Source organism: Colobus angolensis, unplaced genomic scaffold, assembly GCF_000951035.1.
Source record: "Colobus angolensis palliatus isolate OR3802 unplaced genomic scaffold, Cang.pa_1.0 Scaffold342, whole genome shotgun sequence".
Lineage (NCBI taxonomy): Eukaryota > Metazoa > Chordata > Mammalia > Primates > Cercopithecidae > Colobus > Colobus angolensis.
In genome coordinates, this window is record NW_012116733.1 from 4,193,970 (window position 1) to 4,216,773 (window position 22,804).

General features: G+C 35.6%; 1 protein-coding gene across 2 annotated transcripts in view; it reads left to right on the forward strand.

Annotated features, from left to right (window-relative positions):
- The window catches only part of PIK3C3 (phosphatidylinositol 3-kinase, catalytic subunit type 3), a 125,840-nt gene that overhangs the window by 13,857 nt on the left and 89,179 nt on the right, over nucleotides 1-22,804 (forward strand). For both annotated transcript variants that reach the window (XM_011952584.1, XM_011952585.1), the window contains 2 exons: nucleotides 937-1,066; nucleotides 22,152-22,238. In XM_011952584.1, the coding sequence (XP_011807974.1) occupies nucleotides 937-1,066; nucleotides 22,152-22,238 (217 nt within the window). The remainder of the gene's footprint in view (nucleotides 1-936; nucleotides 1,067-22,151; nucleotides 22,239-22,804) is intronic.

The following is a 22,804-nucleotide window of genomic DNA, read 5'->3' on the forward strand; positions in this document are numbered from 1 at the left end:
TGGAAACTTGGCAGCAGCATAATTAAAACGCTAGTTGCCTAAAGCTCTTATGAGTTTGTTTCATCTTTATATCTTCTTGGTAGCTTTTTGACAAAAACAGGACAAAGGTTATATATTCTTTCACTTTGAAGCGGGATAACCAAGCTTAGGCTGAATTCTGGCTCTATGCTAAATTTTGATTTATAGACATGGGAAATGTTTTTGTGTGAGTCTACTATTGTATTCACTTTTAGAACATGCCTTTTATGGAAAAGAAAGGAGAAAAATCAATTTGTACAGCGAAAAGACTAGTAATAGCTAACATTTATTGAATACTTACCATAGGCCAGTCACTGTTCTAATGACTTTTTACTTGTACTGATTTATTTAATTTTTCCAGTAACCTTGTGGGATACAAGTCCTTTTATCCTATTTTATAAAAGAGGAAACTGAGGTATAGAGAGGTTTAAGTAGTTTACCCTAGGGTTATGTGGGTAATAGCACAGCTGTGATTCAAGTACAGGCAGTTTGACTATATAGTCTACTGTAATGTCATTTAAAGAAAACAGTTATGTAATTATTTAAATTTTGATTGTAGTCATTGTAAATGTGACATTCTTCAATTGGTGAGAAGTTTGATCTCTGTTATTCCTTAGATCTTCACCAAAGTGATGAAATGTGTGTGCTCATTTCTCATCCTTCTCTCCTTCCACTCTGTGTAGAATTCTCTGGCATAGTTCTGACTGCTTGGAGGAGAAGAGAATGGCATGTACAAAGCAGTGTGACATGGATTTTAGTTGCTTGGTTAATTGCTTTACATTCCACTGGGGGCTTAAAGCTTGGCAGTGGAGATATACATTTCCATGTGTAGAATTCTCTTTATTTTTAGGAGTCTAAAATTTCCTGTAATGAACTGTATTAATTTACTTCTGCCCTGAACATTGTCTTTTTCCCTAGCATGTTTCGCCAAGGGATGCATGACTTGAAAGTCTGGCCTAATGTAGAAGCAGATGGATCAGAACCCACAAAAACTCCTGGCAGAACAAGTAGCACTCTCTCAGAAGATCAGATGAGCCGCCTTGCCAAGGTAAAAAAAGTCATTTGGAACAGGTGCAAAGCTCTAACTGATGTCTATTGTAGTATATGTACTTTAACATTATGAATTCTGTCAGATTTTTAAAAAATCTAAATCTAACGTTTAAATAATTGTTTTATTGAGATATAATTCACCTACCATAAAATTCACCCTTGGAAAGCATACAGTCTGATGGTTTAGTAAATTTACAGACTTGTGTAATCATCACCACTATATAATTTTAGTATATTTTCATCACCCCTGAAAGAAATCGTGCTCCATTAACAGTCACTCCCATTTCCTCCTCCCTGCAGTTAGTTCCAGGCAACTACTAATCTACTTACTATCTCTATGGGTTTGCCTGTTCTGGAAATTTCATATAAATGGAATCATGTAATACGTGATCTTGTGTCCGGAAATCTGTCAGGTTTGAAAATGTGGAGCGTTGGTGACATTTTCTTTTTTATTTTATTTTATTTTTTATTATACTTTAAGTTCTAGGGTACATGTGCATAACGTGCAGGTTTGTTACATATGTATACTTGTGCCATGTTGGTGTGCTGCACCCATCAACTCATCAGCACCCATCAATTCATCATTTATATCAGGTATAACTCCCCAATGCAATCCCTCCCCTCTCCCCCCTCCCCATGATAGGCCCCAGTGTGTGATGTTCCCCTTCCCGAGTCCAAGTGAACTCATTGTTCAGTTCCCACCTATAAGTGAGAACATGCGGTGTTCGGTTTTCTCTTCTTGTGATATTTTCAAGATGACCACCCACTTTTTCTGGTGACATAGCCTTAAAGTTGTAAGTGTAACATGCTAGAGAAGCTTATGCCATTTGGAGGTGAAGATGACTTATACAATTCACTAGTATAAAGTTTCTTGGTACACGGATGAAGTTATTACCTTTTTCTTTCAAAGTTGTTTTAATCAAGTGTTTTCACTTAGAAGTATAAAAACTAAACTCTATTCTGTGCGTAAATTGCAACACTGTCATTTATTTTGTGAACCTCCTTTCACAAAGCACTGTGTTAGATACTGTTTAAGGATCCTTTTGCAGTTATCTGGTTAGGACACTTTCTTGTAATTATAACGTACTTTTCTTTTGCAGTCTTATTCGTAGGAGTGCCTCTTTAATGTCTGGAGGAAGTTTTGATGCTAAGCTTTTAACAGCTTGTTGCCTTTACTCACATATAGAAAAAATCTTCAAGAATAAGTACTTGAGTTGGCTAGGCTTTGTGCTTCAACATAGAATTTTTGTCAAGTTCAATTTGTCTTTTTGTATTGCTCTTTCAAGGAAGAATGATGTCGTAGCAACCTGATAACTGTATTGACCAATATACTGTTGTCTACTTCTCCCATCCATAATTAAATAAAATTTAATATTCATTTCTTCTACTCATTCTGAGATTTTGTATGCGTTCTAACATGGGATGTAGGAAAAGTCTCAAGCTTTTCATATGTCTGCCTTTAAGACTTTATCTTAGTGATGATCTTTCATTTGAGCTACTCTCTGTCCCTTTTACAAACCTTGATTAGTTAATATAAATTTTATTAGAATCAATTCATTCATAGCCTGTGGATCACTATAATATAAAAAAGGTTGAATTAAAAAAGAATAAAAAATAATATTTTTAAAAAACTCTCAAATTGTCTTTTTTTTTTTTTTTTTTTGAGACAGAGTCTCGCTCTGTCGCCCAGGCTGGAGTGCAGTGGCGGGATCTTAGCTCACTGCAAGCTCCGCCTCCCGGGTTTACGCCATTCTCCTGCCTCAGCCTCCTGAGTAGCTGGGACTACAGGCGCCCACCACCTCGCCCGGCTAGTTTTTTTGTATTTTTTAGTAGAGACGGGGTTTCACCATGTTAGCCAGGATGGTCTCGATCTCCTGACCTCGTGATCCGCCCATCTCGGCCTCCCAAAGTGTTGGGATTATAGGCTTGAGCCACCGCGCCCGGCCTCAAATTGTCTTTTAAGAGTAGCCATTATGATTCATATTGTAGGTGAAATTCTAAGTCTGAGGGGGAATGGCCAGTCAAGAAATATAAAGCTTTATAGTTGCACAATGTAACTACATTGTTTCTCTGGTAAACACATTATTTAGTCTTCTGTTCATAGGTTTCTAATTTTTTTCCCTAATTATTTTTGATGGAAGGTTTAAAAAATAATTTTTGTTAACAACTGACATTTTTCAGGCTTCCGTGTATGGAGTATAATCATTGGAATTAGTCCCAGTTGGACTTCTGGTTTTTTAATGTAGCACAACGTTAATAGTATAGATTTCTCATTTTAATCTTTTGAATTTTATAGAAAAAAGATGTGACTTAATAATGATCACCTTTTTTATGATTGAAACAGTAACCCTTAATACTTGTTCATATTTTTCTTTTAGTTATTTGTGCACATTAGCAACTCTAAAAATGATGACTAAGCATGTGCAGAGCTCAGTGAGGTGTAGGAAAGAAGTCTTCTTAATGTTTTTGTTGATTGGTAACAATCATCACCAGTCTAAATTCTTTATATTAGAGTATTCCAAGTGGATTCTGCTTTTTCAAGAGGTAGTTATTAAAATTTATGTGCTGTTTGTATTGTTCAGAATGGTTAGCAGTTTTCAGGTAAGTTTTTATTGGTTTGTAAAATGGGAATAAAAATGAATGAGAGTGAGCAGCTTATAGTCCTCCTGATAATAATTGAAGCCTAGCTCTTTCCACATCCTTTCATCCGTAATAGAACTGTACTTTTAACTTCTGAATGGAGTGGAGACATCTGAGCTTGCTGTGCTGTGACAGCTTGCATTAGTATTAACTTATGTTCCCCAAAGACTAAACAGAAACCATCAAAATGAGTAATTACTTTTTTAAAGGGGAAAAAGGCGTGCTGTTTGTAGCATTGTTAAAGAATTACTCCCTCTTTAAAGGAAGCTCTTTTTATTTCTTGACATATTGGGCTAACTCGATAGTCCCTTCTTCTTGATATAGTTGCTTGTGGTTTTTGAGGTTTCAGAACTGTTATCTATCCCAGCTGCTATTGAAGAGAAATGTGTTTTAAAAATGATGTCTTAAGATTTGACAAAATTGGAAGGTTGGGCACTTGGAAACACATTATAGTGGGAAGAGCAGTGTACTGTGAGTCAGAGTTTTGGCCATTGTACTAACTTGGGGAAAATAATTTTTAAGTTTGCAAAATCAGATGTTTAGAATGGACGAATGATTTTTATGGTCTCATGTAGCTCTTTATATTTAATTGATTCTAAAAGTACTGATACAGGAAATAATTAGGATTATCTACCGGGGTTGCATAGTTATTATCTTAGTAGAGAATAAAATCGTGGTTATTAATTTGCAACTTTGAATGTATTATTTTCAGGTCATTCCTTTTTTCCTGCAATGTGTATGCCTAGGGTAAAGTGTTACATAGGGCTTGCCTAATGTGAATAATGGGGCTTTGTTCTTAATTTTGTTGTTTGATTAGTGCTTGCTTCTTACATTTTTAGACAGACTTCCTGAAAAACAGCTCTTCCTCACCTAAAACATGGTCTTGCCTTATACTTGAGAAAATATATTTGATACTTCTATGGTCTTAATTTACTCTCTTACTAGGGAGTAAGAGAGTAAGTAAAGTAAATTAATTTAGTTAATTTACTAACTTACCAGAGGGAGTATACTTTGGTACTTACATTCTTAAAATTATATCCTTAACTTAGAATTATTTTGACTAAATTTATTATTATTATACTTACATTCTTAAAATTATGCTTAGATACTTCAATTGTTCTTAGAGTTGTACCACAGTAGTGCCTGCTGTCTTTCACTCTCTCTTTTTTGATTACACATTTAAAAAAATTGTTCAGTTAGATTGTCACTCTCTTTCTCAAAACATTTTGAAATTGTGTTAGATATAATAAACTTTTAAACATGGGAAAGTATTTGTATGCTCCCTGTTTCCATTTTCATACAGAAGGAACAGAGGTGGTAGATGTAATGTCTGTATTTCTCATGTTACCATTTTAAGAAAAGAAATTAGTATTCAAATATATGAGGGTTAAGTATGGTTTATTTCTTGTTGCACTTTTATTTTCCATCCAGTGAATTTACCATGATTGTTTCTAATTTTTGAGAAGACAGTTGACTTAAGACTAAAAAGGTATACATAAATCTTAATAATAGCAAAACATTTTTACTGTGCATGGTATCCATGAGCCTAAATAAGTAGCATAGTAACAGTCTTCAAACTGCAGTATAAGAAAGTTTAGTCACTTACAGAACTACTTCAGTCTTGATTATCTAGGGATAATGGACAACAGGACTGTGAAATGAAGATTAACTATTTAATGGCCTGTGAAAAGACAGTGTTAGATAATTATTGAGCAAAGAACTTCCACTACAAGCCGGACTTAACCCTCTTCTGATTTATTGCTCACGTATTACAGTTGAATTCCGACTACAGTATGAATAGCTGAAGTTTAAAAACCAGCTTTTCAAGTTTGACAATTTTTAAAAGTCCAGCCCTTTCAGAATGAGTTTAGCGGAATTAACCTTTCTCATGATTTTACATGATTTTGTGAACATGCCTAATTTTGCTTTAAGGAAAAATGAATATGAAAAAAGGAAGCAAAACCGCTTTCCTTAATTTAATTCTTATTTTTTGTAACTTGAATTTCTTAGACTTCTATTAGGGAACAGAAAGAAATGAATATATTTAAATAAACTATCACCCCCCCCACCACCACCTGCCCCATTTTCTTCTTTTTCCCATTTCTGAGTTTCCCTAATTAATTTTTAGCAATACGGTGTCTTTCCGTTTGAATTCGTTTGTAAAAATAATAAAAGGCCAGACTTCTGGAGCATTTATTAAACTTTCATTGTCCATGACCCAGGCTTTTAGTGGTTGTGGGCCTTACTTGAACAAATTTACCCATTGTTCCCATCTGCTCTGTTTTTCAGCCTGTCATATTGTCAGAGTTTTATTACTAGAATGCATATCCACCTGGGATTTTGGATGTGACTACCAAGCTTTAGTGTTTGATTTATATTTGAATCCATGTCTTTAGACATGAAAGGTTAGTGCAAAAACATGCTTCTCCACTGTCTGCTTTTCATTTTAGCAGCTCTGCTTGATGCCTTTGGAATGTGCTTCAGTTTCTGTCAATTTGATTAAGAGGAGGCAAAGAGAAAGGAACGATTAGATGAAAAATGCTTTGGATCTGTGTGACACAGATAGGTATGGGAATGTTGTTGAGTAGAATATAGAGGTGAACACTGTTGCAGGGAAGATGTGGTAAGATGTGGTGGTGCTTCAGGCTGAACCACAGAGTGCCTGTGTGGAGTCACTGTGGGTCCAGGGTCCAGACTTCAGGTTTAAATAGGAGCTGGATTTTTTAAGTTCATTTAGAAATTGTTGCTTGAGAATAGGTTCATGCCAACCACTTCTAAGAGTCATTTATAATCTGGAGTTGCAGTGTCTAATATGACAGCCACAAGTCACATGTAGCAATTTAGATTTGGGTTAATTAAAATTAAATAACATTAAAAATTCAGTTGCTCTGTCACTTTAACCGCATTTCAAATGCTCAGATGCCCCTTGTGGCTAGAAGACATCTGTGGGATAGTGCACATGTAGAACGTTTCCATTATTGACAAGAGTTCTACTGACAGCACTGATCTAGAGTGCCAATTTACAAATCTGTAGTGGGTGAGTACGTCTTTCTGGTAACCATATTACTTGTGCCTGCTATCTAGTACACCACATTTCAAGGTACTTTGGAAATTTAAGTAGTCTTCATGATATTGTTGATTTCTTAGTTAACCATGAAGCAGCTGGAAAGGTTTCTGAGATATTTTTCTCAGTTTTGGGAAATCTAAAAAAGCCTTTTTTTTTTTTTTTTTTTTAAATTGAGATGGAGTCTCGCTCTGTCACCCAGCCTGAAGTGCAGTGGCGTGCGATCTTGGCTCACTACAACCTCCGCCTCCCAAGTTCACTCCATTCTCCTGCCTCAGCCTCCCAAGTAGCTGGAACTACAGGCGCCCACCACCATGCCCGGCTAATTTTTTTGTATTTTATTTTATTTATGTATTTATTTTTATTATTATACTTTAAGTTCTAGGGTACATGTGTGCAGCGTGCAGGTTTGTTGCATATGTATACATGTGCCATGTTGGTATGCTGCACCCATTAACTCATCATTTACATTAGGTATATCTCCTAATGCTATCCCTCCCCCCTCCTCCCACCCCACAACAGGCCCCGGTGTGTGATATTCCCCTTCTGGTGTCCAAGTGTTCTCATTGTTCAGTTCCCACCTATGAGTGAGAACATGGGGTGTTTGGTGTTCTGTCCTTGGAATAGTTTGCTGAGAATGGTTTTCAGCTTCATCCATGTCCCTACAAAGGACATGAACTCATCCTTTTTTATGGCTGCATAGTATTCCATGGTGTATATGTGCCATATTTCCTTAATCCATTCTATCATTGATGGGCATTTGGGTTGGTTCCAAGTCTTCGCTATTGTGAATAGTGTCACAATAAACATACGTGTGCATGTATCTTTATAGCAGCATGATTTATAATCCTTTGGGTATATACCCGGTAATGGGATGGCACACATCTCCCACCCTCTGATCTTTGACAAACCTGACAAAAACAAGAAATGGGGAAATGATTCCCTATTTAATAAATGGTGCTGGGAAAACTGGCTAGCCATATGTAGAAAGCTGAAAGTGGATCCCTTTCTTACACCTTATACAAAAATTAATTCAAGATGGATTAAAGACTTAAATGTTAGACCTAAAACCATAAAAACCCTAGAAGAAAACCTAGGCAATACCATTCAGGACATAGGCATGGGCAAGGACTTCATGTCTAAAACACCAAAAGCAATGGCAACAAAAGCAAAAATTGACAAATGGGATCTAATTAAACTAAAGAGCTTCTGCATATCAAAAGAAACTACCGTCAGGGTGAACAGGCAACCTACAAAATAGGAGAAAATTTTTACAATCTACCCATCTGACAAAGGGCTAATATCCAGAATCTACAAAGAACTTAAACAAGTTTACAAGAAAAACTCAAACAACCCCATCAAAAAGTGGGCGAAGGATATGAACAGACAGTTCTCAAAAGAAGACATTTATGCAGCCAACAGATACGTGAAAAAATGCTCATCATCACTGGCCATCAGAGAAATGCAAATCAAAACCACAATGAGATACCATCTCACACCAGTTAGAATGGCGATCATTAAAAAGTCAGGAAACAACAGGTGCTGGAGAGGATGTGGAGAAATAGGAACGCTTTTGCACTGTTGGTGGGACTGTAAACTAGTTCAACCATTGTGGAAGACAGTGTGACGATTCCTCAAGGATCTAGATTGTTTTGTATTTTTAGTAGAGACGGCGCTTCACCGTGTTAGCCAGGATGGTCTCTATCTCCTGACCTCGTGATCCGCCTGCCTTGGTCTCCCAAAGTGCTGGGATTACAGGCATGAGCCACACCCCCTGGCCAAAAGGACTTTCTTTATAGTATCCTTTTAATTTAAATTTACTTGAATATGCTGGTTGTACTGCATCTTTTGAATAAACATTGACAGATTATCACAATCACAAAATAATCCATGAAAATCAAGATTAAGATAGCAAGGAATTTTCTGGTCACGTAATTAATTTTCTAAAGTGGGATTAAAGTAGTTTGACCCACTATAATATTTACCCTTGAAAAAAAGTATTTTGCATTAATCCATTACATCAGATGGGTACTTGTCCTAAAGCACTGGTTAGAGGAGCCCTGAGATTTTAGTTTTTTTGTACACGTACAAGTCTTTTATCTTCACCGTTGTCAAAGGCACACTTCTAAATGTTGAAGACCAAAAAAAAAAACTGTGTTACTAAGTTCCTGATGTCATTGTTGTTAGTGTTATTGTGACTAATAATAGTAACTACATTTATAATCACTTTGCATATGTAAAGTGCTTTAATATCAACAGAACCTCTTAGCATAGATTGCAAACTAAAATAGAGAAGGGATTAAGATCATGGCTTTAGAGACCATTTTTTATTCAAATCCCAGCTATGATCTTGAACTAGCTACTTAACCTTTACCAAGTCATGAAATCCTCTTCTGTAAAGTAGGAATAGTAGTTATATCTGTTTTTGGAGATTATTGTGAAGACTAACTGTAAATGATAAAATATTTAAAGGATTTAGCATCCTGCTCAGCAAATACCGAGCACTAATAAATGTTAGCTGTTGTTATTACTTTTTTACTTGCTTTTATTTGATTCTGAGAAGTGTAGGATTAGGACTTATACACTATATTGTTTTTAAATTCATGAAAAGATGAAAGCATAGAGAAGTTAAGCTGTTTTTTTGTGGTTACATATTTGGTAACTTGCAGAATCACCACCTAAAACCACGTCTTTAAATTATTTGTGGAAATCTCTTTCCAAAATAAGTATCAATGACATATGCTTAAGATTTAAGGATTGAGAAGAATGTGTTTGCATGAAGAGTGTATTGTTCTTATTTAGAAGATTAAAATTGAAAACAAGAGAAAAGGTAACTAGAATATGAAGCAATGTCTACAGTGCAGGTCCTCAAGTATGGCATAAAAGGTGATGCCCATTAAGTCAGTAAACAGTGACCTGCCTATGGTAAGCACCCATTACATATTTGTGCTATGAAAGAATTGGAGTTATGAGTGATATATGGCTTTAGTTGTTACTAATACATACTTTGAAAGCAATGAAAAAAACCAGTAGATCTGCCTCAGCCTCCTGAGTAGCTGGGATTACAGGTACATGCCGCCACACCTGGCTAATTTTTGTAATTTTAATAGAGACAGGGTTTCACCATGTTGGCCAGGCAGGTCTCGAACTCCTGACCTCAAGTGATCCACCCGCCTTGGCCTCCCAAAGCATTGGAATTACAGGTGTGAGCCACCATGCCTGGGCTGGAAATGGCTATTTTCTTTGTGTGATCACAAAAAATGATGCAGCTAGAAAGTTAGTAATGATGGTAATGAAGTCTCATTCATTCAGCTCACGCTTTTGTCAGATTATTGACTTGATCACAGGATTATTTTTCAGAAGTTTGAGAAAAAAAGGACACTGCTTCTCTAGGCCAATTTTTTGTTTGTTTTTGTTTTTGTTTGTTTGTTTGTTTGGAGACAGGGTCTCGCCCTTTTGCCCAGGCTGGAGTGCAGTGGTGCATTCACAGCTCACTGTAGCCTCAGTCTCCTGGACTCAAGTGATCCTCCCACATCCTCTGGAGGAGCTGGGACTACAGGTGTGTACCACCATGTTCGAATAGTTTCTTTTATATAGAGATGGTGTCTCACTAGGTTGCCCAGGCTGGTCTCAAACTCCTAGGCTCAAGTAGTCCTCCTGCCTCAGCCTCCTAAACTGCTGGGATTACAGGCATGAGGGGCTAATTTACATCACTATAAAAGAAGTGATTAATGAAAAGGGAGTAACAGGAATTTTGGAAAGAAGTAAAGATGTTACATTATACTTTGGGATTGCAATTATAATCAAGGAGTGCAATAATGGACCAAGTTAGGGATATGTCAGTTCTCAGAAAGTTTGAGAAAGGCAAGATGTTCCATTGATTTGAGAACCTAAAAAGGAAGATAACCCAAAAGGACCAAGGGGTTCCTTGGTTCTCTTGGTCCCATTCTCAAGGGGACAGTTTGGCATGGACTTAAGAAGGTCTTGGATTGAAATTCTAAAGGAAAAATCCCTAAAGATAACAGTATTTTTTAATATTTTTTCTTTCTTTTGAATGCATTAAAAGCACATTGAAGAAGTAGGTCTGTGTTAGACACCGAATTTGGTTTAGTTTATTTAGTTGAATCATAATCTTCATCAAAGTGCCCTTCAGCCTAGAAGAGTTAACCAAATAATTTAGCTAAGTAGTAATTGAAAACCAAGATTGTTGAGAAGCGGTAGCATAAAGGCATTCATTGATTTATTCAGTTTTCCTAGTCCTGGAAAGTTAACTGTTGGGGTTTTAACATTATGTATTTAAAATTTATATTTTTATCATAGAACAATTCAAATAGAAAAATACACAGAAGCATGTAATAGATGTCCATGTATTCACTATCAGGATTGAATATATGTTAACATTTTGCCTTGTTTCACGTTTAAAAAAAAGAGATTTAAGAATCACATAAGACGTTCCCTCTTTTTGTTTAGTTTGTAATTTACTTTTTTAAGAAAAAAGTTAGTTTTTTTATATTTATCCTTGTTAATCTGTATGACTCATGTGCTTCCATTTGAACTGCTATTTATTTTTCCAATGTATGAGTAAATCAGTCTCTCAACTTCAACTTTTTGCTGTTTTTAGTGGGTACAATGTTTAATAGAAACTGTTGATTCTGGAACAGTGTTTTAATAGAAACAGTAGTAGAGTCGTCCTTGTTTTGTTCCTGAGTTTAATGAGAGTGCTTCTTACATTTAATTCTTGGTAAGATGTTGGCTATTCTTGGTAAATTTCTTCTTTCAGGTTAAAAAAAAGTCTTCTGTGCCCAGGTGCAGAGGCTCTTGCCTGTAATCCCAGCACTTTTGAGAGGCTGAGGCTGGAGGATTGCTTGAGCCCAGGGGTTTGAGACCAACTTGTGCAACATGGCACGACCCCGTCTCTACAAAAAATAACGATAAAAAAAATACGCTGGGAAAGGTAGCACATGCCCATAGTCCTCCATACTCTGGAGGCTGAGGTGGGAGGATCGCTTGAACCCAGGAGTATGAAACTGCAGTGATCCTGGGCCAGGGAGTGAGACCCCATATTAAAAAAAAAAAAGTCTTCTGTTATTTTTTAAAAGTTTACACGATGAATGAATATTGAAACTTACCCCCCAAAAACAAAAGATGGGGGTTCTTTTGATCTTACCTTTTTTCCCTTTTAATTTGAGATGTGGAAGAGTTAATAGCTAGGCATGTTGGTGTGCACCTATAGTTTCAGCCACTCAGCTACATGGAAGGCTGAGGCAGGAAGATTGCTTGAGTCCAGGAGTTTGAGACCAGGCTGAGTAACATAAGAGACCCCGTCTCTTAAAAAAAAAAAATTCACATGGCAGGCCTAAGGCTGCTGTCCTCAGAAGGGCCTCCTTGCAAGGTTGGCCCTCGGCTGATGTCTGAGAACTGATTTTCTGAAACAGTTCCTAACTGATATGGATGTTTCACTATGTCCAGACTATTTCCACATGTGATTTACAATGAACACTTGCTTTCTTTCTGGAAGTCTAAAATTTTGGTAGTTGTAAGGCAGAGATTGCCATTGTGACCAACTCCCAATAAAATCCCTAAACTCTCATTCTGAAATGGGCTTTTTAGAGCTGCATGTTTCCTGCCAGAGATGTGAATAGACTTGCATGTTACCTCTGAAAGACTAAGATCAGTAAAGGTTTTGGGTTTAGAGATATGATTTAAGAAGTGATTTTTATTATATACTGGACATCAGTTCTTGTTACAAATTCTATAATGGCTTAGCAACTTGATGATTTCTAAACCTGTACCCATGTAATGACATTTTGTAGTTAGATTTTGGAGAAATGAGAAACATGAAACTATCTAGGGAGGAGGTGTTTTGAAAAATGAAGGCATTGTGTTTTATTTTACACTTTTAAGATTAGTGGAACTATCAAAACTGATGAAAGATTTAAATAATAATGAGATACATTATAACTGGGGATGAAGACTGGCGTCAAGATTCCTGAGTTACAGCTCTCACTGTAAGTTACAGCTTATTGAATAACTAGCTATTTCTGTATTTCTGAATATTTTTCATTGTTAAAATGTGGTCAGATCTCCATTATCTCTGCTGATTATAGGAATCATGCCATTATTATTATTATTCTTTTTAGCTATTCTGAAAAGGAAAATTAACTTCAGAGACTATTTTGTTTATATAAATTATAGCAAGTTGATTACCTGTACTTCTTCTGGATTCTGAATACACTTCCACCTTGAATAAATTATGTGAAGTAATGTTCATGAATAAACTGACATTCTGGATCAAATTAATTTAACACAATAAATTGTTTAGAAGGACTTATTAGTAATCTTTTCCCCTTATTATTGTTACATAATTTATTGTTTTCAGAATTTAACACTTAAGTTCCTAAAATTGCTTTCAATTGATTGTATATGTTAGCACTTTTCTTGGGAAGTTGGTATTCTTTGTAAGAAATATCTATACTTGGTTAAGTCTTCACTTGGTTAGGTATATCACATAAAGAAAGTGTCCTTTCTCCATAGCTGAATCACTTAATGATTTAGGTTCTAGCTAAAGTAGCTTGATAATCTTCAGTTTTCTGTTTTCTAATCAACTGCCCTTAGTTATGATGTCAGCAGTACATGCAGTGCAATATTAGACTAGGTATAGTAATTTAGGAGGGTGAATCTATCATCCCTAATGATGTAACCATCACCCCATGTAGGTAAATGAATATACAAAATATATACAGTGTTCTGTTACTATGTATGTATGTTATATTTACTTTTTATCCACAATATAAACAATTCACTTTGGGAGGCTGATGGGGGAGGATAACTTGTGCTCAGGAGTTTGAAGCCAGCCTGGGCAACATGATGAAACCTTGTCTCTATAAATAAAAAAACAAACAAAAAACAATTGAGACTTGACCATTTGTAATAATGACTATAGTAAAAATAATTTCATTTTCTCAAAAACAGTAAGAACACCCTTATTTATTTATTATGTCTGAAATAATGTACTTTTATCACTAGGAACAAAATAAAACTTCCGTCTTTTAAATATATGTGTTTTAGAGGAAGAAAACTGGTGTCCTTAAAGAGTTGGAGAATACATTTGTTACTTTACAAATGAAAATATAGGATCCTAGATATAACATTTAGGTTGGGCAGAAGTGTCTTACATTTTTTTCTTCCTCAGATGTTTTATAAATGACAAGAATAAACAACAGCATTATGATAAATGCTGAAATTATTCAAGGCTATCAAATTTATTCAGTGATGTCATTGATACCACCAAGTATACCTCTTAGATACAGGATTTTGTATAAATATCTGGTATAGCTTTTATAAACATAGCTTATTGCTTTGATTCTCTGTCGCCATTGAATTGTGTTATAACAAGGTTTTAGGAATATCTCATAAATTTATTTTTAGTGCTACATGGGTAGCATCTTTTTTATTAATCACTTTGGTTTGCTTACTGCTAAGACTGTCAAAACTTTTGGATTTGTCTGGAAACCAATGATAGCAAGTAGACTAAATTAGTTTTTGCCAGTGTAAAATTGAGCCCTAAAACAGTATTGATTTATGTTCTGTAAATCTATTTTCTGTCTTTACAGTTATAGTTTCTGCCAGAAAAATAGTAAGACACTTTTAAGGCTAGATTTATCTTCAAGAAGTTTAACTAAATGAAACTTTCATGAAACAAATACTACTCTTCCTGAATAATAAGATTTACATGTACAGTTTGAAAGTAAAATTGAAGATTTGTGACCAAGACTTCATTAATCAGGAAGATCGAAGAAACTAGAAGAAACTTCTTTGCTTACCAAGAATTAAATACATAAACATATGCAAACTCTCTAACACGCACACGTACACGATTCTTTTTCTAATCTCAGTAGTTCAAATAAATTATCTTATACAACTGCATTTGGTCTGAAGTTATAAATTACTGCATAGCTTGGCCGGGCCTGGTGGCTCACACCTGTAATCCCAGCACTTTTGGAGGCCGAGAAGGGTGGATCATTTGAGGTCAGGAGTTTGAGACCAGCCTGCCCAACATGTTGAAACCCCTTCTCTACTAGACATGCAAAAAAAAAATTAGCCAGGCATGGTGGTGCAGGCCTGTAATCCCAGCTACTCAGGAGGCTGAGGCAGGAAAATAGGAAAATCTCTTGAGCCTGGAAGGCTGAGGTTGCGATGAGCCAAGATCACGCCACTGCACTCCAGTCTGGGCAACAGAGTAAGGCTCTGTCTCAAAAAAAAAAAAAAAAAAAGTACTGCATAGTTTATATTTGATTTGAGATGCTTATTGTCTTGTTTTTTAAAAGAATTACACTTTTTTAGTAATAGAATTCTAGTGCACCATGCGACTATATTAGCAGACAAATAATGGTACTCTGTTCAAATATTTATTAATTTAGCTCAGTTCTATTTTAGACTCAAGAGAGGCATTAGAGTCAAATGAGTTAAGCTATGACCTTTAACTTGAGGGAGTTTAGAGGAACGAGATGGGAGGTAATTGACAAAATGCAACCCTGTGTAATCATATAAAGAGTTACTGGAAAAACAGTTTCTTGTATATAGTAGTACCAGACATTATTAAACACCTATTGAAAAATAGTAACATCTTCTAATTTGCATGGTTTTGTAGTTGGATCTAGGTGAAAGGCCCTTGGAAGAAAGTGAGAGAGCAATCATGTTTATACTTGGTTTTTATTTCAGGTGGTTAAGTTAAATTAATGAGATAGGGCTTTATTCTTTGAGATTTTATTATGAAGCAAAATTGCTTTATTTAGTATTATCTTTATAAAGGCTAATCTTTAGTGGTTTTCCCAACAGAGCTTTCTCCACAATTAATTGTTTCTTAAATTACTTTAGCTTTTAAATGACTGATTTTTTCTTACTACAAAGATAATATACATCTTCTACAGTGGTAGAATATTGTTAAAGCACAAGGAAGACTATGAAAGTCACCCCAATCTACCTACCACTCAAAGATAATCACTGGCACTTTAGTTTATATGCTTTCAGTAAATTAATAAATGTATGTGTGTTATAGATGAATATGTACATTTATTTTAAAATTAGAATCATACCATATCTGTGTGTTTAATTGAACCTTGCTTTTACATTTAATGGTATCTCAAAATTGTTCCAAATTATTTAAGATACTTCTACCACATAATTTGTAAAGGCTGGAGGGTTTTGCATAGTGTGGATAAGTCATAATTGATTTCAGCAGTCTTCTATGGTTGGATATTAAAAATGTTTGAAATTCGTGGTTCGTTTTCTGTTGATTTGAAAAGTGAGGATTATATTTTTAAGTTGTTTTTAGACAGCTTACTTGATTTGCTCATATCCTGTATTTCCAAGTTATCAGTCATAAGGTACTACTTTCATATCACTGTTCCAATTTATAGTTACACTTTTAAGTGCTTACTATATTGAATGACTCACTTATGTCCACCTTGATGTTCTGTTAGGGCGGAGAACTTACTTCTTTTGTTGAACATTCTATACTCATCTCAAGGACAGAGGGCATGATGGAAGTTTGTTACTTAATAGCCAGAAAGTTACATATATTTGTATTGAGAGTGTATAAGGATTAGGAAAGAGTGACCAAGGGCAGGAATCTTTCTTTTTTTTCTCTCTCTCCAGCTGCCACCTCTTCCCCTGAAGCCCCAAAGCTCTTTGGGTAGAATATCAGAGTATACTTATATTTGTTTTTCATTATGTCTATCATCCTTTCACATAGAAAGCCTTTCAATAAGTATAAATTGGCATTGAATGAATAAATGCTAGCCTCTAGTGCCCATTCATAGCTCTTGCACTCAAGAACCTTTTTTGTCTAGTAAAGCAGAGAAGAATATGGAGCAATGAACTGTGAGTCCTAATGATCATGGAAGTCTGTCTATTTCCAGGGATCACTATCTGCTCCGAAATTTGTTTCCCTGCTGGTCTTATTCTTACACAATGCAGCAAGTTGGCCTACTTTTGGCTCTGTCCTTTATACCTTTATTAGACACCTACTAATCTGAGACATCTTCCTCAAGCACATCTTTTTGTTCTTCTATTAAATCTGACAATACAGAATTAGTACTCCAAGAAGTTTCCCAGGTGTGTTGTTATTTGGATCTCGTGGATTCTTTTATTTAAATACCTTTTAAAACTCCTTGCTCTTTAATTCTTGGAGAAGTTAGGGCTAAATTACGCCATTTGTGTGTGTGTGTGTGTGTGTGTGTGTGTGTGTGTGAGAGTGAGACAGTGGACTTTTCTTCCAAACTCTTTGTGACTTCCTGTGAATTCTGTAAGAAACCTGTGTTCCTTTAAAAAGACAGAATGATTTTTTTTTTTTTTTTTCCTATTTCTTGACTTGTCCCCATCCTAGAATGGGCATCCTAGTGAGGATTATTTCTTCACGGGTAATTGAAACAGATTGCCCTACTTTTACCGTGCCGCTTAACAGAATGGAGGTTTTCTCTTTGGAAAGATCTAAATCACTGACATTTCAGACCCAAAATGAAATATAAATCGTTATGCCACCTGTGTTTATTGTTCATTTTTGTCTTTATAGAAGTTCCTGGATTGGAGATAACTAGAAGTTGCTTTGGACTGATGAAAACCTCTCAAGTATATCTACATTGTTATCAGCACCTATAAGAGATGAAGTGACATAGGTTATGGAGTAATTAGAATAGTTGTTACAGCTTACGTATGCTTTATAGTTTTATAAAATTAATAAAAATTAATGTAATTATTAATAACTATTTCACCTGCATTAAGCAGTAAAGGTGAACGGCTTTATGGTTTGAAGAAACAGAAGAGACTGTTAGCTGGAGTTTAGTGAATTTATTGGAGAGTTGAAGGAGATTATTCTGAAGAGGAAGGCAGCGATGGATCATTTAGCAATTGTGATAGCTAGTTCTAGACTTTTTCTGCTGCTTAAAGTCCAGCCAAGAGCTGACTTTGCCATCTCTAAACTGTACACACCTGCTCCATTGCAATGGAACAATTAATTGTGCTATGTGCTTGGACTCTCTGATAAGTAAGCACTGTGGTAGCTAGTCTCTTAGGAGACTAGCTCATTGAAATGAAATATGAAATGAATGTGCCTTCTGATAGTCAATGAAATGTGCCTTCTGATAGTCACACTCTTCCACATTATATCTGTATTACCCTGTGACTCATTTTAACTGATGAAATGCAGCAGAAGTGACGCTGCATCTGTTCTAGGCAAGACAGTGTGACAGCTTTGGTTTCTTCACATGTTGGGAACATAAAGCCATCATGTAAGAAGTCCAGCTATTCTGTTGGAGTGACCAAGTTGAAAAACCACTTGAAGAGGGAGCAGCACTGAGAGTATGTGGGGAGCGAGAGGCCCTACCACCCTGGTATCCCAGCTGAGCCCACCTTTTATGACCAAGGTGTTAGAAATGTGAGTCAAGCTAGCTTGGATGTTCCAGCTCCAACCACCCAATGAATACAATATTATACCAATGAGTGAGACTACAAGAAAAAATTACTTAAATGTCTCTCAAGAAGATGATTTTGCCAAAAAAGTAAGGAGAAACAATAAAATGAATGTTGTTTTAAGCCACTAAGTTTTTGGGTGGTTTGTTATGGAGTAATAGGTAAATAGGACAGGCAGCTAGGAAACATTTTGAGTGGTAACTGTTTGAATCTGTGAAAATCATAAAATTAACTCAGATACACAGAATTTTTGCTATCAATCTCAAAGTCAGGTACAGGAGATAGACATGCAAACAATTTCCATAGCATAAATGGTACCTTTAATTTCGCAATCAGTTTTGCAGTCAACAATACCTTTCCTATGAAGGCATACAGATTTTTCTCATTCTTTCTGATTATAGTATTTCATAGTGTGTGTGTAGTTTACTTAACAGTTCCTACTATTGATAGACATTTTCATTCTTTTGTGTCTAATTTTTCTGTACTGCAAATAATGGTGGACAAATGTGAATTTCTCTAGTATAATTTAAACTTATTTTGATAGTGACTGTACCAATTTTAGTACTGGCATGCTGTCCATACATTCTTTAGTGGCTCTTGTGCAATCGGTCATATTTGGTATTCACATTAGAAAGTTAATCATATGCTATATGGGAGATAATATATATTAGCAGCAAACATAAGTTTGCGAGCCAGTGAAAATGGCTTTAGAACATTTCTAATTTTTCTGAATAGTTTTAGTAAAGAAGGAAAAAGTTCCCACCACATTCTCCCTCATCTAAACTTAATTTACCATTGCCAATTCTTTGCTCATAGGAAATTAGTAGTGGATCAACTATTGCATCATAAATACAAAACTAATATTCAAGAAATGACAGAAATGAGTTTCACTTGAAGTTCATCGTACATCAGTAGAGAGGATAGCAGAGACTGGTGGTAGGAGTATAGGCTTTAGAATCGTATAGACCGGGATTTAAACCCTAGCTTGGCCGCTTCATAGTAGTAGTTGATAGTCATCTGCAAACGGGGGTCAAAATTGTCTATGAAATAGTGTGGTTATAAAAAGTGCCTATACAGATGCAGCCTCTTGCCAAAAGAAATGGCATGGTGGACACAGCTTAGGATGGATTTCAGTTCCCCCCACCTTCTCCCTGGAACATCCTTATTTGTGCAGGGAACCGTCTGTCTAACCATATACAGAGGCCCTGGGAGACACTGGACTCCGGCACAGAGAAAGGCACGGGATTGCTTCTCTGTTGTTCCTGTAAATGAAGCAAATTTATTATCTTACAGTTCTTGAAGTCAAAATGGGTCTCGCCAGATGAAAACCAAGGTTTTAACTGTGTTCCTTAAATGGGCTGCATTCCTATCTGGAGGCTCAAGGGTTTCTTGCCTTTCTAGTTCTTGAGGCTGCCCACATTCCTCCACTAATGGTCCCTTCCTCCATCTTCAACACCAACAATGTTGAGCTGAGGCCTCACATTGCCACCTCTCTGATTCTACCTTCAGATCCTGCCTTTCACTTTTAAGGACCCTTTCAATTGCACCGGGCCCACCTGGATCACCCAGGATACTCTCCCTATTTTTAAGGTCAGGTGACTAACAATCTTAATTCCATCTGCAACTTTAATTTCCTTTTGCCATGTAACCTAATATATTCACTAATTCTGGGGATTAGGATGCTTTCTGGGGAGATAGGGACTTAGGCTGAAAATAGGCAGAAGTCTGTGGAAAAATATCCTTCACCAAAAAATAAATGTCAAGAGCCAAAAAGCTTCCAGGAGGGTCACAGAAAACTGGGCTCTCTGAAATTAGATTATTTAACAAATATTGAATCTTACCTTGGTAGACTAGTCCCTGGGTGACAAGCATGCTTACAAGAGAAAAAGGCAGAGCTGTAAAGCAAAAATGTCCTTCAATATTGGTATCTTAAAAATTGGCACCTCACCGAGAAGTTAGGGAGAATTATTCGGAGCTTTTTCTCTTACCTTCCTTGGCAGTGAATTTTTGTTCATTTGTTATTTTACTTATTCAAGAAATATTTATTAAGTGCAGTATGGAGAATTTTCTTGGAATCTTCCCCAGTCACTTACCCTGAGGCACAGCATTAATTTGAACCCTATTCTACTTCATGTCTAACATCCACTTGTACTGAATGCCAACATGCACAAGATTCTAAGCACTATATATAATAAAGGCATCTTAGGGTATATGTACATTTACCTGTTGAATTTGGGAGTTGCTTTTAGCTATGTGTATATTTTGAAATTTTCAATCCTACATAAATGTTAAAAAGCAATACGATAAACTCCTACATACCTTTAAAAAAAGAAAAAAACAGTGCCTATAATTTGGCATGTAAATAAATGTTACTTTTTTCTCCATTCCTCTAGGAAGTATACAAACTCTTATTACTAATTGTTATTTCGTTTGTACAAGCAAAGGATGTAAAATGACCTTTTATATTTTCATTTATTTGGAAAACCAATTTGCAGCATATTGTGAAGTGAGTGAGAATAGAAGCTTCCAATGACTGCATGAAATAATACCACCTATTATATTTTGCATCTGTTATTTTATTTGAGTTTTGGGAGTAAGAATAGACGTTAATACTTTGATTTTATTTATGTGGGTTCAGAAAGGACATAGTTTGAAAATAGGGTATTAAGGTTGGAACTCTGGTCTTCCGGCTTCTACTCTATCACTCTTTTCTGTAGGTCACATAGCCTGATCTTTTGGTTTCCTTGTGACTATTTCTAGGTCTCTTTCCATGCTGCCAGCATATTTGTCTATTATTCCACCAGAGCCAACACAATATTTAGTTGCCGCTTTTTGTAATCATGCTAAGCTTATCAATAACTTTTCATACAGTTTCATACAGAAATTACCTCACGTGAGAGGGAATTATTGGAAGAAAGCTAAACTGATATTACTTTTTTTTTATTAAAATGAACTTCAGACTTTTTGTGTGACGTTAGTATTTTTATTTCTGAAATAGTGTGACCACATAGTTGTGATGAGTTGAGGAAGAGAAAAAAGATTGATAGTGAAGATTTTTAGTTCTGCAAGAGAGAGAAAATTGATGGCAGTGTTTACTGTTCTTATAGGAATGCTGTCATGATATGGACAATGAAGTGGAAGAAACTGATACAGATAAGCTACTATGTAAAGCTTTCACATCCAGTTTTGCTTTATACTGTCAATTTGTTTAGAAGGAATGAGGGGGTGTTGATTTTTAGTATTACACATTCTAATTCAAAACCTGGTTCTAATTTGAGGACCTTGGAACTTACCTGGAATTCTCTATGGATTTGAAAGTCGAAAAATTATTATTTAATTTATAAAACTCAGGTTAGATTGGTATGTAAGACCTCACAGGACTCTACCAACTACTATTCTAGAAAACTGAAGTCTTTTATCACCGTTCCCTAAAATTAAAGCATATATGCGTATGTGTAAGCTTAAACCTTAGAATATTAATGTATAAACCCAGAAAAATGCCTTATTACCTGTAACTGTCATTTATTCATGTTGGTTAGATACATTGAAAGCTGGGAAGAAAAAACTGGTTTATTTCTCATTCATGAAACTATTATTATAGTTCCATCTTTTTGTAATAGTCAAAATATGAGAAATATAGAACATGGAGATAATTTCAGGAACAACTTCATTATTCTTTATCATGTCAAAATATGGCAAATTGTGGACCTTTTTAAAAAAATGTAATTGTTTTTCTTTAAAAAAATAATGATTTGTCTCTTGCCAACTTTCTTATCCTGCTAGTTGCATATGGTTTCTCTCGTGTATAGGTAAGTATCATATGTGAAGCGGACATTGCCATTCTGACATTCTTGGTCCTTCTTTCTACTAGATCTATATTAAAATTCTCGTCATCGTATTTATTCTGCAGCTCACCAAAGCTCATCGACAAGGACACATGGTGAAAGTAGATTGGCTGGATAGATTGACATTTAGAGAAATAGAAATGATAAATGAGGTGGGTTATATCCCTCTTTTATTTTAAAATATTTTCTGTAAATTTTTAAATTAACAGTTTTTTGATAAGAATTGTTTATTATTAGGTATCTTACAAATGTAGGATTAATATTAGGGTTAACCCCTATAGCTGGGAATTCTATACTAATAACTGGAAAATTTGAGGTATCAGCCTTCCCTATATTTTAACGTAATGTCAAACCATGAAGTAGGTAATGGATATTGTAAGATGTTCTAAATATCATATGAGTGAAACCTATGCAGGCTTAATGCCTCAGTGGTGGATTCTCTGTCATATCAGCTCATGTTCAAGTCAGTGTTGGATAAATCTTCCATCAGCACAATACCAGCTTTTCACTTCAGTTGCCATAAATCATTTCAGCAAGTTCTCTCTTCAATTAATTTATCGCTTGTCTGTAGAGGGTGCATATAGGACTCTGCACCCTCTATAAGGTTACATGATTTAAGTGATTTTTTTTTTCTTGACCTTGTATATGAGCCAGTGTGTATGTTTAAATAAAGATGGCTTCAATGAGAGTCCTGCCAGAAGTTGTAACAAGAATAGTT